Source organism: Podarcis liolepis (genome assembly GCF_965112155.1).
Source record: "Podarcis liolepis genome assembly, chromosome: Z".
NCBI lineage: Eukaryota > Metazoa > Chordata > Lepidosauria > Squamata > Lacertidae > Podarcis > Podarcis liolepis.
Genome location: NC_139570.1, coordinates 15926602 through 15945295, shown reverse-complemented (window position 1 = coordinate 15945295; position 18694 = coordinate 15926602). Strand labels below are relative to the sequence as shown.

The 18694-nt window shown below is 39.5% G+C and overlaps 2 protein-coding genes across 10 annotated transcripts in view; both read right to left on the bottom strand.

Moving 5' to 3' along the window:
- DIAPH2 (diaphanous related formin 2) overlaps positions 1–18694 on the bottom strand; it is a 359470-nt gene that overhangs the window by 94755 nt on the left and 246021 nt on the right. For all 9 annotated transcript variants that reach the window (XM_083484624.1, XM_083484625.1, XM_083484618.1 and 6 more), the window contains one exon: positions 13461–13596. In XM_083484624.1, coding sequence (XP_083340750.1) covers positions 13461–13596 — 136 coding nt within the window. The remainder of the gene's footprint in view (positions 1–13460; positions 13597–18694) is intronic.
- The window catches only part of LOC310698071 (uncharacterized protein), a 318973-nt gene that overhangs the window by 297524 nt on the left and 2755 nt on the right, over positions 1–18694 (bottom strand). The gene's annotated exons all lie outside the window — the stretch shown is intronic.

Here is an 18694-nt window from a genome sequence, read left to right as displayed (position 1 = left end):
TGGTAGGCTCAATGTCGAGCTCTAGCCCGTGTGGTCTGATTCAGAATGAGTTTTCCACCACCAGAAACTACAGAAATATACAAATATTATGGTGACTGGCTTTCATTATGCAAGTGCTAATGCCTGCACCACCTATACTCATGCAGCAAGAAGTAACCCCTCCCACCATGCCAAAGCAAGGAAGAGGGAACACCCCACCCTGTCATGGCTGTGCTGGAACCACTGCTTTCTGCGATTCCAGGAGGGGACAGTTTCAGCTCTGAGGGCCAACTGGAGGTTCCCTCACTATGAGATATGAGGCTACAGGGAACCAGGCAGGGGGCCTTTTTGGTAGTCTCACCTGCCCTGTGGAACACCTTCCCATTAGATGTCAATAAAATAAACAACTATCTGACTTTTAGAAGACATCTGAAGGCAGCCCTGTTTGGGGAAGTTTCTAATGTTTAATGTTTTACTATGTTTGATGTTTTAATTTGTTGGAAGCCATCCAGAGTGGCTGGGAGAACCAAGTCAGATGGGTGGCATATAAATAATAAGTTGTTGAAATTAATCCTCAACAAATCTAGCTGCTGAGGTAACCCTTATAATTCAGTTCTCAAGGCACATTTATGAATGCTTCCTTGATAAATGCCATCACCAAAACATCAGATAAGCATCTGTGTTCAATGCAATGGTCTTATGATCTCCTTTGCAGTTAAGCCTGAAAGTATTATGATTGCTATTTGACACAGTGATAAGTGAAAAGGCCTCTTAATTCAGTAACTCAGTCAAAATCAGCAGTAAGTATTACAGTCAAACTATATAAATATATTATTTTACAAGCTCCTATTTTTATGTAGTATCCAGTCTTTCACTAGAATCCAAAAGTGTTAGCTCTTTCTTCCTAGAATACTAAGTCTTTTAATTCAAGCAGTAGGAATGAGGAAAAGAAAGCTGGCTGAGGCATATTCCAAGGCTCGTTGACTTAAATAACTTCTTGCCAAAATTTTACTGTTCTTCAACACAGGGGACACTTAGGGTCTCTGCAGGAAACCTTTAATGGGCCATCTTGAAGAACAATATATGTGAGCAAATGTGCCATCATACTTTTGGTATATCTAAAAAGGTAAAGGTAAGGCACCCCTGACAGTTAAGTACAGTCGCGAACAACTCTGGGGTTGCGGGGCTCATCTTTCTTTACTGGCCAAGGGAGCCAGTGTTTGTCTGCAGACAGTTTTTCTGGGTCATGTGGCCAGCATGACTAAGCCGCTTCTGGCGGAACCAGAGCAGTGCACAGAAACACTGTTTGCCTTCCTGCTGGAGCGGTACCTATTTATCTACTTGCACTTTGACGTGCTTTCGAACTGCTAGGTTGGAAGGAGCTGGGACTGAGCAATGGGAGCTCACCCCATCGTGGGGATTCAAACCGCTGGCCTTCTGATCGGCAAGCCCTAGGCTCAGTGGTTTAGACCACAGCACCACCTGCATCCCTAGGCTTGGTATATCTAAGGCAGGGGTCTGCAACCCGCGGCTCCGGAGCCGCATGTGGCTCTTTTACACCTTTGCCGCGGCTCCGGGGCGGATACTAGCGAGGGGAGGAGGCGCATTGTGCTCCCTGACACTCCCCACTGTGGTGGGCACTGTACTGGCTGTGACGTCGCATGGGGGCGGTGCGTGCATTAGTCACGCACCGTCCCGACGTCACCTTCCCGCCCACTGTCAGATCGCGGCTCCGGAGATACAGTGGTGCCTCGCAAGACGAAAAGAATCCGTTCTGTGATTCTCTTCGTCTAGCGGTTTTTTCGTCTTGCGAAGCAAGCCCATTGACGGATTAGCGCTATTAGCGCTTTTAGCAGCTTTTAGTGGCTTATCTGCTGATCGGATCAGCTGATAAGCGGCTTAGCGGCTTAGAAAAAGGGGGGGAGGAAAGGGAAAAAACCCCGCAGGAACTCGCAAGGCATTGTCGTCTTGCGAAGCAAGTCCATAGGAGATTCGTTTCATGAAGCACCTCCAAAACGGAAAACCCTTTCGTCTAGCGGGTTTTCCGTCTTGCGAGGCATTCGTCTTGCGGGGCACCACTGTATATTTGTTTTAAATGTTGCAATGGTTTTGCGGCTCCCAGGTTTTTTTTCCTTCGGAAACGGGTCCAAGTGGCTCTTTTTGTCTTAAAGGTTGCAGACCCCTGATCTAAGGTATACTAATTATATTTCTTTCATAATACAGAGAGGAACACACTGCACAGTCAACATTAACATACAGTGGTGCCTCGCAAGACGAAAAGAATCCGTTCTGTGATTCTCTTCGTCTAGCGGTTTTTTTGTCTTGCGAAGCAAGCCCATTGAGAGATTAGCGGATTAGCGCTATTAGCGTCTTTTAGCGGCTTATCTGCTGATCGGATCAGCTGATAAGCGGCTTAGCGGCTTAGGAAAGGGGGGGGGGAGGAAAAAAACCCCGCAGGAACTCGCAAGACATTGTCATCTTGCGAAGCAAGCCCATAGGAGATTCGTCTAGCGAAGCACCTCCAAAACGGAAAACTCTTTCATCTAGCGAGTTTTCCGTCTTGCGAGGCATTCGTCTTGTGGGGCACCACTGTATGTATTCACACACCAGCAACTACTATATTCTTGAAGTCCTTAAGTGTCTTCAGACCAGGACTCATCTTTAATTTCAATCTGCAACAGAGACTTCAAAAAACCTTAAAATATTTGTCTTTTTGTTTTACTACTACTGTCCTTTCATCCCTCTTCCCTAAAAAAAAAAAAAAAAGCTAACAGGTTTCACTTGGTGATTCTTAGATAATGGGTCCAGATTTACCAGCTGAAAGACAATGCTGTGGTCCAATAAGAAATGGTATGTGTGTACACACACACACACACACACACACACACACACACACTGGCAGGGAGAGGGAAGCACCTTCACTGGCCCAGTAGATCAGCTACCCTTGTGTCCAAAGGTGTGACATAATAAATAAATTCATATCCTACCTTTTACCCAAGGATCTCTAGGTGGCATATATGGTTCTCTTCCTCCCCCTTTAATCAACTATGTGAGGTAAGTTAGGCTGAGAGACTGTGACTGGTGCAAGGTCACCCAGTGACTTTCATGGCTGAACAGGGATTTACCGCCAGCCTTCCAGGTCTAATTACTACTAACCACTACTGGGCATGAAACTGTACTCATAATCTATTCAAGCTTTTAAAATATATATCCTTAACCATTCATTTGGATTTTGTGTGCAAAGGTAGGCCAGTTAAGTGGTGTGAAATTTTTAGGCAGAATATAGAATTAACCAAAATATTGCAGAAACTGTTTGTAATTTTTAACCCATCAACACTTTATGCTTGCATCCCAAATTGTATGCTGTGCATTATACTTCTTATACTGTACCTTATCTGCTTCTCTTTTTCAAGATGATAATGACAACAGCATGCATTGGCATCAGAAAAAAATGACATCACCACCCAACAGCTGCTAGCCTTGGGCTACATTTAATTTGACACCTGGTAAGTACTTCTGAAAAATCCCCCAAATGACTTTAAATACACTGGGAAAGCATTGCTATTTTTAGAAAATGGCAATCTGTCCTAATTTTGTTCATACACTTTTCTTAACAACTTTACAAAGTTTGGTATGAACAAGACTGAGCTAGTACTGGAGCATTAATTTCCCCACATTTTGTGTGCGCGTGTGTGTGTGTGTGCGCGCACACACACACATTTAAATGGCAGAAAGGTTAAAAGTGATTTGTAGCTTTGGGGATTTGTCATCTCCTTTCAGGAACCCATTTCATGGTCAAGTATTCCTATACTCCATACCCACAGAGAAAATGCTTCATCTACAAGGGATCATCTTTAGGGCCTTATGAAATCATTTGGTTGTACTCTTTGTTTGTACTCTTTTCTACAGGCTTCCATCGTATTCTTGTACCATTTCTTGATTAGGGTCTTGACATAATTGCCCAAATAGATGGAAGCAATGGATAGTCTCGCAGTAGCTTCTTAATTATGTACTACATGACACTAGCAACCACATGGGAAGCAAGTCATCTGAAGCCTTCAGCAAAGCTGTTCAGCACTACTGTACCAAGTTAGCTACTTGTAAGCAGTGTTTTTTTTCGGGCGGCGAGGGCGCAGGTGTATGCATAGCCCTAAACATTATGTGAATCTAAGTTTGGCCTCATTAAGGGGCATTATTTCAATATGAGTAGGAAAATGAGAGTACCCCTAAACATTTTTTAAAGAAAAAAACCACACTGATTATAAACCTAGTACAGTACAAAGATGATAACAAATTGGGTGCAGTTACAGCGAAGAAGATACTACCTGCCTACAACATTTATAACTACTACAAGTAAACTTTTAAGTGGCTAGCACATAGATTACAGTCATCTAAAAGCACCACTTGCCACAATTTCATTGCTAACTAAATGTATCCTGAATGCTAAATAAATAACCTTAAGAACCAGGTTTTCTAGTAAGCATTTTTCTCCAAAAATAGTGAATAATACTCACTTTTTAATTAAAACACAGCAAGTTGTGCCCGTGCAAATAAGTGAAGCTATACCTCACATCAGTTTGTAAAAGAAGGTGAATAATTAACAGATTGCTTATGATACGTCTAGGATCAAATTAACATATTGAGAAAGAGTTGGCAAGATACAGATATGGTTCATTTTTAAAGAAATGAACACTTTTTTCAGAATTAAAATATTTGTCAAAGTTTTCCTTACTAAAAATGCTTAATTTAAATGTTCAGCATTATCTCAAGTGGATCTTTCAGAACAGACCTAGGTTCTTCTTCTTTTCAACCATGCAGAACACAAATACATTGGTGTAAAACAGAAATAGAAGTTGGGATATATGAATGTGGAGAACAATTGAAGGTGACAATGTATGCGGAGTACTGTATGCAAACATGATCATTCAAAAGTAATTAAACTGTAATATAATTAAAACAACATAAAAAGCAACTATACTAAAATAGCTAATAATTTAAAGAATAGTATGGAAATTATACAAAGGTCAAATGCAAAGACCAGGAATGATAGAAAACTATCATAAAAACTAATGCTGAAAGGTAGCATATTTTATATAAAAAATAAAACTTTAAAAATAAGAAAATAGCCATCAGGATTCATCAAGACATTCAGTGACATGCTATACCCAAAATCCTGCCTTTATGATAAATTTCTTTTGCTTCTCAGCCTTGCACTTTATCTCTTGCCATGCTGATAATACATAACTCAGGGGGTCAGCAAACTTTTTCAGTAGGGGGCCAGTCCACTGTCCCTCAGACCTTGTCCCTCAGACCAGCAGGGGGCCGGACTATATTTTTTTGGGGGGGAAGAACAAATTCCTATGCCCCACAAATAACCCAGAGATGCCTTTTAAATAAAAGGACACATTCTACTCATGTAAAACCACAATGATTCCCGGACCGTCTGCTGGCCGGATTTAGAAGGCGATTGGGCTGGATCCGGCCCCCGGGCCTTAGTTTGCCAACCCATGCAATACAGAGTTCAAGTTTGTTTGTTTTATTCCAACTCCACCGTTACTAGACTGCATTTGATTACAACAAAACCATCATGTTTTTCTGCTGGTGGTAATTTTTCCTCAATCACCCGAGAGCTTGTGGTTGAAAGGGTGTACCGTACTTTACTGTAAGTCTTTATGTGTCTAATTCAACAAAAGGGTCCAATTGGTTTCCTATTTTTATGCAGGAAATTGTGGGGGGGGGGGCATGTTATTTCTCCCTGCAATTTCCCTGCCAAATGACTGAGTAGTGAAGGGCAAACTCTGTTGTCCAATTCTAAACACTTTATTTTCAACAGCTGTGGGAGCTTGTCTCATCTAGTTTCATAATCTAATACAAATTCTGAGATAGCCAATTTGTTTTCAGAAATATGTTTGTATTATATCTATGTTATAGTCCAACAAACTTAAGAAAAACAAGCTAATCATCACAGTGCTTGCATCCTTTTAGTGTTACTTGCCTGATCTTCCTACAAAGACTACCATGCCCCCAATAAATAACTTGAGAAACAGACTGGATACTGGAACTCACACTGGGTCGCCATGCTTGCTTTTCTGTGCATAATTTCATTTCCATACTTACAATGAATAAGAAAGGCTAGTTTCATCACGGACCCCTTTACAACCTTGGGGTTACTGTCTAAGAACAGACTTCCCTTTCATATCTGTGCCTTTTAGAACAACAGCCTCCATTGAGACTAGGGCACCATAGAGAATGTGTGTTCAGTCATCTTTGCCAATTATTTTGTTTTTGGGGCGTCAGGACCAATATCCTTTGTATGATCTTGATTTCTTCTGATTCCAAGAGCTCTGTGGCTTATCCTCTCTTAACCCTGCAGGAGCACACTGAGAAAACAGCCGCTTTAAAGCACTATTGGCAGCAATAAGAACAAAGCTGCTGCATGCACACCCTCTAAAAGAGATTAGATTATTTTCATGCAACCCTAAACTTAGTGTCTCTCCTAGCAATGTTTAGATTAGCAATGTTTTACACCAAATGTGAAAAGCCCTTAAGGAACACTTTACATGGGTCCATTGTGATTCTTGAAAGAGCAGGATATTCATATTTATGACCATGTCTGGGAAATGGGCAGCTTGAATCCTGCAGCGTCACAGGGGTAAACTGGATTTTCAGTGGCACACAACATTCCTGTCTTATTAGGTAAACCGTCTTAATGCACAGGAATGGAAGCCACAAAAAAGCTAACCAAAACTTATTTCACATGGTATATAACAGGGGTGTCTAACTCCCAGTTCAGGAATCTGATCTGGTCCCCAAGGATTATTTTTTTCCTAGACCCCTCTGATGTTGGCTGCAAAGGCACCTAGCTAGGATGGGCAAAGCCCAGTCCCTTATTGGAGATGCAAACTGTCCCCAGCCAGCAGATTGCTCATTTGATGAGCAGAGAGAAATTTACAGCCCCCCACTCAGCTGATCTGCATGAATTAGCTGAGGAGGGATGCATGCCTATGTGTATGCCCAAGGCTCTATATGCCTTTTGTGTGAAGGCAGGGTATGCAAGAGTGTGTACTGGACACACCCCTATACTGCCACAGTTGCCACTGGCATGCAGGCATGGAGAATTGGCCATGGTTAAATGTAGCCCTCATGACAAAAAACAAAGCAAAGCAAAACAAAAAATCCTGTTATATAACCTTTGGACTGTGTTTACCCTTCAAAAACACATTGAAAATCATTCTTTGAACTTTGGACAGCATTACAGTAACGAAGGAATAATTCATTTGCTTCTTTTAAAAAGATAACTAGCTTTTAGCATACGTATAAAGTAAAGGTAAAGAGATCCCTGACCATTAGGTCCAGTTGCGGATGACTCTGAGGTTGCAGCGCTCATCTCACTTTACTGGCCGAGGGAGCTGGCGTACAGCTTCCGGGTCATGTGGCGCACAGAAACCCTGTTTGCCTTCCCGCCGGAGCAGCACCTATTGATCTCCTTGCACTTTGACGTGCTTTCGAACTGCTATGTTGGCATATAAAGTAGCCAAGTTCATTTGCCTAGTTTCCCAGGAGATTGAAAATAAGATGCAGGCTTGCATTCCTGAAGCATTGTTGTTGCTTGTTTGTTTGTTTATACCACTTTGAATTGTTCTTATATCTAGATTTAAGTATTTTCTAGGACTTCAGGGTTACGTTTTGCACTATAAAAGAAGCAGGTAAAAATACCATATTCGTACACTGGACTGTTTTCAGAAGATGTGCAACATCCAAAAACACTTGCGGAATCTACCATATTAATTTAGCAGAATTAAAAATAAAAATGGATAATAACATTTCAGGTGCAGGTTTTCATAATGAACACATCTTTTAAAGTAAGTTGAGAAAAATATCTCAGTCTACTACTATACATTGGTAGAGTTCACCACTCTACTTTTATATTATAATAAGCAAATTCCAATGTGGATAAGTTAGAATACAGGAATTCTAAATCCATGGATAAAGACTTCCCAATATTTTTCTTCTCTTTGCATAAATAAAATTGATCACACATTCTTACAGCACATAATTCAGTAATTAAGGAATCTCTGCTTAAGTAATATAAGGAATTTCTAGACTGATGAAGAGAAAGCTGCAGATATTCTATTTAAAATATCAAATTGATACTATCAAGTTGAAGTCTACTGAAATCATTGTCAAAAGCTGTAAAGTCTATTTCTTAAATAGAATAAATCTGTGTAGTTGCAAATTGGGATTGTCACTTGTGGCTTTCTCTCTGATACTGCTCAAAGTTCTCATTTTTATTTATTTATAGAAAAGTGGTAATGTAAGCCAACAGATGGAATTATTACCTTTCTTTGAGTTTGATGCATTCTGTAACATTTTATTTTTTTTAAATGAAGCACAACTCTGGCTTGTGTGCCATAAATGACATTGCAACTTTCTGTCTATTACTGTTTGGTTTACAATGCCACTTTAATGTAAGCTTGCAAAACTTGTGTCCCACTAAACCAAATATATCATGCAAACTCATTTTTTGGCAGTCCCAGACAGGGAGCAAAACCAGAAAGCTTCCTGAGATCCTGATGCAAGTGCCTGTGTTGAAATGTGTGCAGGTATAGCTTAACTCATCTAACAAATAAGTTTCAAAAAGTGAAGAAAGATACAGCCAACAGATATGTTTCCCCCATTTAGTGAAAGCTCTTTGTGGCATCTTGTGGACTTATGAAAGTATTTCTGTGCAGAGAGAGTATCTGGCACTTTACTGTCAAGTTGCATGGGAAGAAAGGGAGGTGAACATGAAACAGGTGTCCCAGGATGCCTTCAGGAGCTGATGAGAAGCTCTCTCAGGAGCACTCTGAATGAAAGCTAAGCAGACAGAAATAAGCAAAGGGACTTAACTTGCAGTGGAGCATCTGTACTATAAAGTGTGTGGATGTAACACCTATGGTTCAATAAAGATGCAGTCTACTGCTTCCTTACCTTCATTCAAAGATACTCGCTACAATGCATTTCCCTACTCCTAACCTAGATTGTTTCCAGACTATTTTCATGTGTAAAAATATTCACTTTATACGTGTGTGTGTGTGTGTGAGAGAGAGAGAGAGAGAGAGCGCAAATGACAAGGATTTACAAGTTGTACATGATCCTGTATAAGATCACAAAATTGCACAAAACCTAAAAAACATTTAAGGCTAATTCCATACACCAAAATGGAACCATCAGATACTCACACACCAACCTGTGAAATCCAGACTAACATGTGCCACAAGAAGAGAGAAACTACTGCAAGGAGTGCCTACAGAGCAATTGCTCAAGTGAAGGCAAGGTTAGGGGGCACAAAGCAATGTTGTGTCCATAATGTTTCTATGCCTGCTATACTGTTCTCTCTCAGTTGTTCTTCTTGAAAGACACAGTCCAACGAGCCACTTATCAGTTGAAGAACACATTTGTGAAATGCTCTCCCCAGGGAGGCTAAAGATATGTAAGGAAGGCGCCAGAAGAAAACATTTCTCTTTAACCAAGCCTTTGGCTGACTGAACATTCCATGACCTTTTAAATGGAGGTGGGCATTATTCATTTGTTTTGCTTTTGTTTTATTGTGTAGTTTGTATTTTCATTTTGTATTTTTATGTTTGGATGTGCTCTTCAGATAAAGGATGGTATACAAATTTTATTAATAATGCTAATACCACCAAATTGTGTTTCTGTGACAGCCAACACTATACCCCACCTATGGAGTCCATTTGGTGCATTCTGCTACTAATAATCAGGTGTAAAGTAGAAAAGTATAGAGGAAACAAGTGATGTCTAGGCATCTTAGAATCAGATAATTATTTACAAACGGCTTAGGTGCATGGTAAAGCTAAAGTTTATGCTGTGAACATTGTCTCTTCTATCTTCTAATGCTGTGGTAATGGGGTGTATCAACTGTATGCATCTGTAAGCAATACTGACAAATTTAGCTATAACTAGGGTTTCTTTGCACTGGACTGTTAAAAAGGCATGAACATGTTGCATTCATTGTGTAAAGGGCTATCAGGGCCAGCCCAGTACATTTTGGCACCCGTGGCAAACCACAAAATGACGCCCTCCCCCCACCCCCCACTCCCCGCCAGAGAACAATGAGTGAGTGAAGATTGAGATCATGAATGGGGTTGGGTAAAGATTTGCATTGGGAACAAGGGTGGGAAAAGAGCATCAGAACCTCCTATTCACCAAGAAGCCACTGTAAAGATGGCATGAGAGGGGGGTTGCCAAGGAGGCATGGATTCAGCCTCCAAGGAATGCTGTTGATGCCACTGTGGCAGTGGCAGCAGGCAATTCATTCCTGGGAGGCTGGATCTGCTGTCCCTGTGAATCCTGTTGCCTCATGGGTGGGCCAACCTTGAGCACAGGGAAGCTATTAACAATAATGTCATTGTTAATATTAATATATATATGAGCTTATTAAGTGACTTGTGATTCAGCTTTTGGGATTCAAATGTTTTTTCAAAAGTAAAGTACCTTGACATCCCAGATAGTTGTCAGTCCCCTGTAATGAACTCCATTCCACTGTCTTCATCTGTGCTAAGGGAATGTTAATATACCTTTCAAAACAATTAAATCAATACTAATTGTGACTGAAGCAGCTCATTCTTCCATTTATCCTTGCACTGCTAGTTAAAAAGTAATTTTAATTGTCATGGTAATCAGATATAATGGAGACATTAAATAACATTTGCATCAAAATTACTGCCATCGAATTTGCTCTTCTTAAAAGGCTATGTATTTATTGCCCCCCCCACTCCACACACACACACACACACACACACAGAATTGTTATGTATGCTGAGTTACACATATAGTTCACTACAGCAGATATTCAGATCAAATGTGCATTTGTTAACAGGAAGGCTGTTAAAAGTGTTTCAAATTCTTGCCATTATTCAATCCTTTCCCTGGCCATTGGACTGCCAGATGAGATCGTTTCTTATATGTCCTTTGACAAAAAGATGCTAACGGGCAATTAACCCCTTTTGAATATAGCACATTATGTAAAGCAACTCAGCTTTACATTACGCAATTTTTTTATTAATGCCTCCTTTAGGGTCCAGTGTCAAAAAGTCATGGTGGATATCTAATTGGGACATAGAGATAGATGATAAGCAGTGAAATACTCTATGGAAAAAGCCTCCATACAGGTCTTTGTCGGCTCAAACTTTCTTTGATGTTAGTACATGGCTGGCACCTTACTCTGCAACAGCTTCTGTTTGTGCACCTAGGCATATCATCAGAGGGGCTGCCACACAGTTGGCACCTATAAGCACATGTGGTAGGATGTCCTAAGGTTGAATTTTGGAATAAGGTGTTTTCTGAAATCTCTTTAATAACTAACTAAACTTTTGATGCATCTTTCCACTTGTGCTTTTGAAACTATATATGGAAACAGAACAGGACTTGGAATGTAAGTCACAGCAGCAGCCCAGAGCTCCACTGCCAAATCCTGGAAGCTCTTCAATCTTAATAATTTGGATTGCTGATAATCTAGTCTGGCAACTTGTCTGCCTTGAAAATATATCTCATGAACTAAAGGTTTCTAAAGAGTGGATCTCGGAATACTGGGTTTTTAAAATTGTTTTTGCTATATGACATGATTTATTTCTTATACGAATATAGCCACTCAATGTCATCTAAGACTTTATATAAACATTGTCCTCAATAAAGATGTAATTCACAGGTGAAGAATACTTTTATTTTTACATATCTCATTTGTAAAAGGGAATCTTTGTGTGAGTCAATACTTCATTATTCGTTTTGTAATCCAGCCAGTAATGCTTTAAGGTTATTTTTTTATTACTTGTTTTATTTACTTCTGTTATGTTTGTAGTTTTTAACAAAATCAACAAAATATTAAAAGTGGGGAGAAATTCAAAGTGGAAGTAAAATAAATAGCAAAATTTAAACATGGAAATGGTCCGAATATAGTGTCATGATGCTGTCAGGCACGGAATGTCCAGAGTGACACTGACAAGTTAGGGAAAGTTATGTCAATCAGTCCTACATCTCTCAGGTACTCCTAGGTGTGCACCAAATGAGGCAGTTGTTGCAACAAAGAGCCCCCACACTCGACCTCTACTTATGTATCTCCCCTTTCTGAGCTACGCCTTTTGCTCCTCCCGCTTCAATCTCTTCTGGTTCTGGGAGACAGTGGAGAAGGAAGGGTGGGGGCAGGAGGAGGAGGAGGTGTGAGAGCCCATAGCCCAACCTATCTCTTCCTCCTCAACAGGTAATATAAATTGGGAAGGGTAAAAAACAAGCAAGGGGCTATGCTTTGTGATAGGCATCATACAAACAATAGCTACAGCATTAGAGAAAAGCTTGGGTGCAGCAGCATGTATTCTTTTCTCTTTTTTAGAGCCTTGAGTCAAACAGCAAACCACTAGCTCATTTGTGCAATATTAGACTATGAATCTAAGGTGCTGTCTTTGTCTAAAATAGAAAAAGGATACTTTAATGTGCAATGTTTTTATTCCAAAACTCATCTAATTGGTTCAAATTCTGAGAAGTCCTGTTGCCTCAATTCACCCTAATTATAAGGCTTGTTCTAGCATTCAACTAATACACCTTGGCATCTTACATAAGATTTGTCAAGAGAGAAATGTTGTTATTTTTGCTAGAACTGAATCCTGTCAGATTTGCTCACTGGGTAGAAAAGACAAGTCACAGTCACACACTGAGCATTTTTATGTGTTTTATGATTGGGATGGATTAAGCTCTGCCTCACAACAGAACTGAAATGATCACAGAAGGGAGAACAGCAAACTGCAGGGTGAAGTAATCTCTCGTTCAATCTAATTCATATTTGTGTCATCTCTCTTCTCCGTTTCAGGAACCCAAAGGGATGGAAAATAAAGCATGCATTTCAACTGTCTTTTGGAACTCTGCAAAGCACAGATATTAGGGGCCTATTGATTCTTCCTCTCCTTTCCTTCCTGCGCCCATTCTCACAGAATGCTGATGTACACATTATAGTGTCATTTCAACTAACCAGAAATCTTAACGTAAGGTTTTCTTTATCATATCCAATTGTCAATCTGTAGTGAGGCTTGCAGCTGAACCAGCTCTTGAAAGAGCACTGCTGAGAGCGCATCCATTTATAATGGGAAACCTTCAAACCACAGAAGAGAGATGTTAACTGCTGCACACCCACTATTATAAAGATGTTTGTAGAATAAAAAATTAAAACACTGCAGTGATTTTTAGAACAAGTAAATCCATTTAAAAACACACACATTTAACTGCACCAAAGGAAAACAAGTCAATAACTCAATACAAAATGCTTTGGAAAAGACTGTAAGAAATGGCAGTGGAAGAAGAAACAAAAAAACTAGACATGGAGAAGATGCCTGGACATGCTATCTCTCTTTCTGCACCTTTAATTCAGCAATTAAGTCTTTTTTACAACTGAGAGTGGTCTTAACCAGATCAGATCTATTACAATGCTTACTTACCTTTATTCATGTCAATCAGTTGCTTCTTCTTCTGTTGCCGCTCCAGTTTCTCACGTTCTGCTTTCTCTTTTGCTAGCTTGGCTCTCTTAATTTTCTCCTCCATCTCTCTTCTCTTGTTATTTTCCTTCAGTGCCTCCTGCATTAGGAAAGTGAAACACAGTGTTTTTCCATTACTTATGCACAGCAAATTGAGAAAACCTTGTTTGTGTATAGACCTGAGTTGTATTTTAGTTGCCTGGAGAAAGATCATGTCGCCTTTGAAGGTGCCAGGTGAATAACAGTTTTCTAACTAACAATAAAAAAACCCTTCAAGTCTTTGTGCCTTTCAGTCTGAAACATTTTTGACATACAAGCCTATCCAGAACAGAGATTCAAAGTAATGGAAAATAAATGCCTATGTTACAAAATTATTAATGGATGACACCTTGAGCAAGTGAACAAGTCCCCCATCAAGTACAGATAAACTTCAAAGTGAAGTTCAGAAATACATTGTGCCCACTCAATCAACAGACACTTGGTATTAATCTACTATGGCATACCTCCAAAGGAAACAAAAGAACATGTAGCAGTCCATACATGCCTAAGAAAATGTACAACTTCTGTATCCTGACTGTGGTTTCAATATAGCAGAAACATGGAAATATCTTCCTAATGCAATTTTTTTTTCTTTGGAAACTTACATTTGATGAAGTTTTAAATCAACAAAAACATCGCTAGTCTTTTCAAATGAGTTGTAACCACTACCAACCAGCTTTCTTTCGGAATGTGTCTAACTAGTGCACATCACAAACAATAATTTGAGCCTCTCGGCTCCCCCCCTCCCCCTCCATGAGATACCCGCTGTGTTCTCATTCCTACCTATCTTACCCCCCTCCTTTTTTGCTAAACTTTTCGAAGTTCACGCAATCTATGGATTAAGCGGCAGGTGAACTAGAGAAGAAGCATCGGCTTCTGGAAACTGCAGTCGGCTGCTGGGATTACCTCACACCCAAAAGACTTATTTTTGAATTACAAACAGACTCTGTTTGATAAATAAGACCACGACAGGAACTGTGAGAATTTGTTACGATAATTGGCTATGATCTAATTTTACTGTTTTGGAGTGTTATATAAGAGCTTACAGTCTACTGTTTATAATTTATTGCCCACAGATTTAAAGACTACAGACCTGGTCTTAGGAAAGATAATTACGGGGTGAGAGATAAATTATAATAAGGAAAGGAAGTGAACGCAAGGAAATTGTGGGAGAGATTAAGAACGATAAACGCGGGCGGAAAGGGACGGTGGGGAAAAGGACTACATAAAATACAAGATGTCTCATACAGGAAGGAAGGGAACGAATGGGGGTACGCCTGTAGAGAGGAGAGGCTCTAAACAGGAAACGGACTTCAAGACAGATATTCTGAAGATGTTTGCAGAGATCAAACAAAGTCAAGTAAATGTTGAACATAAGTTAGAATCGGTGGACAACAGAATTGGGAAATTAGATAAAAAAATGGAGGAAACTGTGAATGAAATTAAGGGTCAAATAAAAGAAATATTTAGGAGAACGCAGCTCACAGAAGAAGGCTTGAAAAAGACAAAGGTAGAGATAAGAGAGGTTAGAAGAGAGAAGGAAAAGATCAGAGCAGATGTGACGGAAATATGTAAGACACAGGAAGAGATAAAAGACATTATAGCAATGAACGAATTGAGGCAAAGGGAGGTAAATCTTAGGCTGAGAGCAATCCCAGAGACACAGAATGAGAATGTAAAAGAAAAGCTGACGAAGGAGCTAGCAGAATGGATGGGTTTGCCTGCAGAAGAAATGGCCAATAGCATATTAAACGCATTTAGAATGCGTGTTAACACAACAAAAGCAAAGAAATTTCCGGGCGATTGTCTGATTACATTTGAAAATAAAGCAGTGAGAGACAGGATCCTCCAAAGGAATAGAGAAAAAAGATTGAATATAGATGGAAATTATATAATTATTTTTAAAGATGTCCCAATAAGACTGCTTAAAAAGAGAGATGCTTACAAACCTTTGGTGCAAACACTGAGGAAGAATAGGGTTGAGTTTAGGTGGGAATTCCCGGAAGGGATATCATTTACATATAGAGGTAAAAAACATAAGTTGATAAACTCTGAAGAAACCGGGAAATTCCTTAGGAAATACAAGGAACTTAAAGCGGAAGCCCAAGAGACAGGAAGAGAGGAGAGAGCCTCTCCAGAAGAACTAAAAGTGTTGGAGGAGGGGGAGGGGGGGGGAGGATGGGTCGGAGGAGGAAGAGGAAAAAGAAGAGGAAACAGAGGATCCAGAAAATATATAACAGATAAAAAATTTCAAAAATAACAAAAGGTTAATATACGGGCTATGGGGTTAAAAATCTGGAGTTGGAATGTTAATGGGGTGAATGATAAAAGAAAGAGAAATAAAATTGAACAATGTTTAAAAAGGAAAAACCTGGATGTTATCTGTCTCCAGGAGACACATGTGGCCAGAAAGCATAGAAAAGTGCTAATTAATAAACGGTTGGGAAATGAGTATGAAGCCCTGGACAGGGTTAAAAAAAGAGGTGTGGTATTGTACATCAGTAACAAGATAGAAGCTAAAATAATGTTTAAAGATGAGGAGGGGAGGATGATAGCGGTTAACATTAACTGGCAGGGAGAAAAAATACTGCTAGTGGGGATATACGCTCCGAATGGCAGCAAAACTGAATTTTTTAAGAAACTGGAAGAAAAATTAATGGAGTATGCCGACCAAAAAATAATTCTAATGGGGGATATGAATGCCGTGGTTTCACTTGAGATGGACAGACTTAGAGACAGAGCAAGTAAAGAAGGGAAGTTGCCTAAATCTTTTTTCTCTATGGTGGAAAACTGCGGATTAGTAGATATTTGGCGTCTGAGACACCCGTTAGAAAAGCAATTTACCTTCTATTCAGAACCCAACCAATCCTTCTCTCGAATAGATCAGATCTGGATTTCAAAAGAAATATGTCCAAGAATTAAAAATATAGAAATAAAGCCAAAAGTAATCTCAGATCATAACCCACTAGAGATGGAATTGGACAGCTATGAAAAAAGATCTTATAGATGGCGATTAAAAGACTACCTGTTGGATGACCAAACGGTGGTGGAAATGGCAAAGAAAAAATTGACGGAATACTTCAAGGATAATTGTGGCAAAGGAACGAAAGAAAGTACAGTTTGGGATGCCAGTAAGGCGGTCATAAGAGGATTTTTTATTCAACAGAATGCAATAAAAAACAGGAACAGAGAAAGAAATAAAGAGGAAATTCTAAGACAAATAATGATAAACGAACGAAAACTAGCTCAGAAACCTAACTGTTCAGAAACAAAGGAAAGAATAAAAATTCTTCAAACCCAGTTTGCCACAATAATAAATAGGGAGGTGGAATGGAATATAAAAAGACTTAAACAAAGGAATTTTGAACATGCTAATAAACCAGGCAAATGGCTTGCCTGGCAAATTAAAAAAAGAAAAGAACAAGGGATAGTTAATAAAATAATAGTAGAGGGGGAAGAAAGAACAGACCCTAAAGGAATAAGGAGTGAATTTATAAATTTCTACAGTAACTTATATAATGATCAAGAAAAGATAGGACAAAGGAAGATAGAAAGATTTTTGAAAGAGAAAGGGGGACAAAAAATTCCACTGGAGGGAAAACAAAGACTGAACATACCTATTGAAAATAAGGAAATAGAGGAGGTAATTAAAAACTTGAAGAGGGGAAAAGCCCCTGGCCCAGACGGGTTTACGGCAGGCTATTATAAGGAAATGAAATCAGTCTTAGTAGAACCCCTGAAAAAGACAATGAATATAATATTAAAGAAAGGGGAAATCCCGGAAACCTGGAAAGAGGCGTATATCATATTCCTACCCAAACAAGATTCGGACCTAACCCAAGTCAGAAATTATAGACCAATCTCATTGTTGAATGTAGACTATAAGATATACGCAGGAATCCTGGCCAGAAGACTAAAAGAGGTACTGGCAGATGTTATCCATAAGGATCAGGCGGGATTTCTGCCAGGCCGGCAGATGAGAGACAACATAAGACACATTGTGGACATGTTGGAATTTCTGTCTATTAGGTTTAACAAACAAGTCACAATGATGTTTATTGACGCCGAAAAGGCGTTTGATAATGTGGTATGGAACTTTATGTTGAGAAACCTAGAGGATATGGGTGTAGGCAGTGACTTTTACAATGGGGTGAAAGCTATATATACAGAACAGAAGGCCAAGCTGATTGTAAATGGTACAATAACGGAAGAGATTAAGATAAGGAAGGGAACAAGGCAAGGATGCCCTCTCTCTCCGTTACTATTTATAACAGTGTTAGAAACCCTCCTAAACTCTATAAGGAAAAATGGAAATATAAAAGGGGTGACTTTAGGTCAGAACGTATACAAAACCAAGGCCTTTGCCGACGACGTAGTAGTGATGACGGAAGAGCCACTAACATCAACAGGAGAGATAATGAGAGAGATAGAAACATTCGGAAAGGTGGCTGGAGTTAAATTAAACAAGACGAAAACAAAGATGATATATAAAAATGTGGATCCAAAGACAACAGAACTAATTCAACAGCAATGGCAGATAGGGAAGGTAAAGAAAGTTAAATATCTTGGCATTTGGATAACATCTAAAAATATGGATCTTTACAAAAACAACTACGAGCCGGTGTGGAGGGAAATAAGGAAGGACTTAGAGAAATGGGGACGCCTAAAACTATCTCTATGGGGAAGAATAAACATGATAAGGATGAATGTTTTACCAAGACTGATGTTCTTGTTTCAGTCCATACCTATAATAAAAGGAAGTAAGACTATAAAAGAATGGCAGAGAGCAGTCTCGAGGTTCATATGGCAGGGCAAAAAGCCCAGAATCCAATTTAAACTACTTACAGATGTAAAAGAAAGGGGGGGGGGTTGCGCTGCCAGATCTTATGCTATACTATGAGGCGACATGCCTAAGTTGGCTAAAAGACTGGGTCAACTTAGAGAACACGGAATTACTCGATCTGGAGGGTTTCGATAACCACTTCGGTTGGCATGCCTATATGTGGAAAAATGAAACAAAAAAACACAGGGGATTTAGTAATCATATTTTCAGAGGACCGATAATAGAAGTGTGGGAGAGATATAAAAATATACTAGAACCAAAAACACCCCATTGGTTAGCACCACTCGAAATAATAAACAGAAAAACTACCAACATG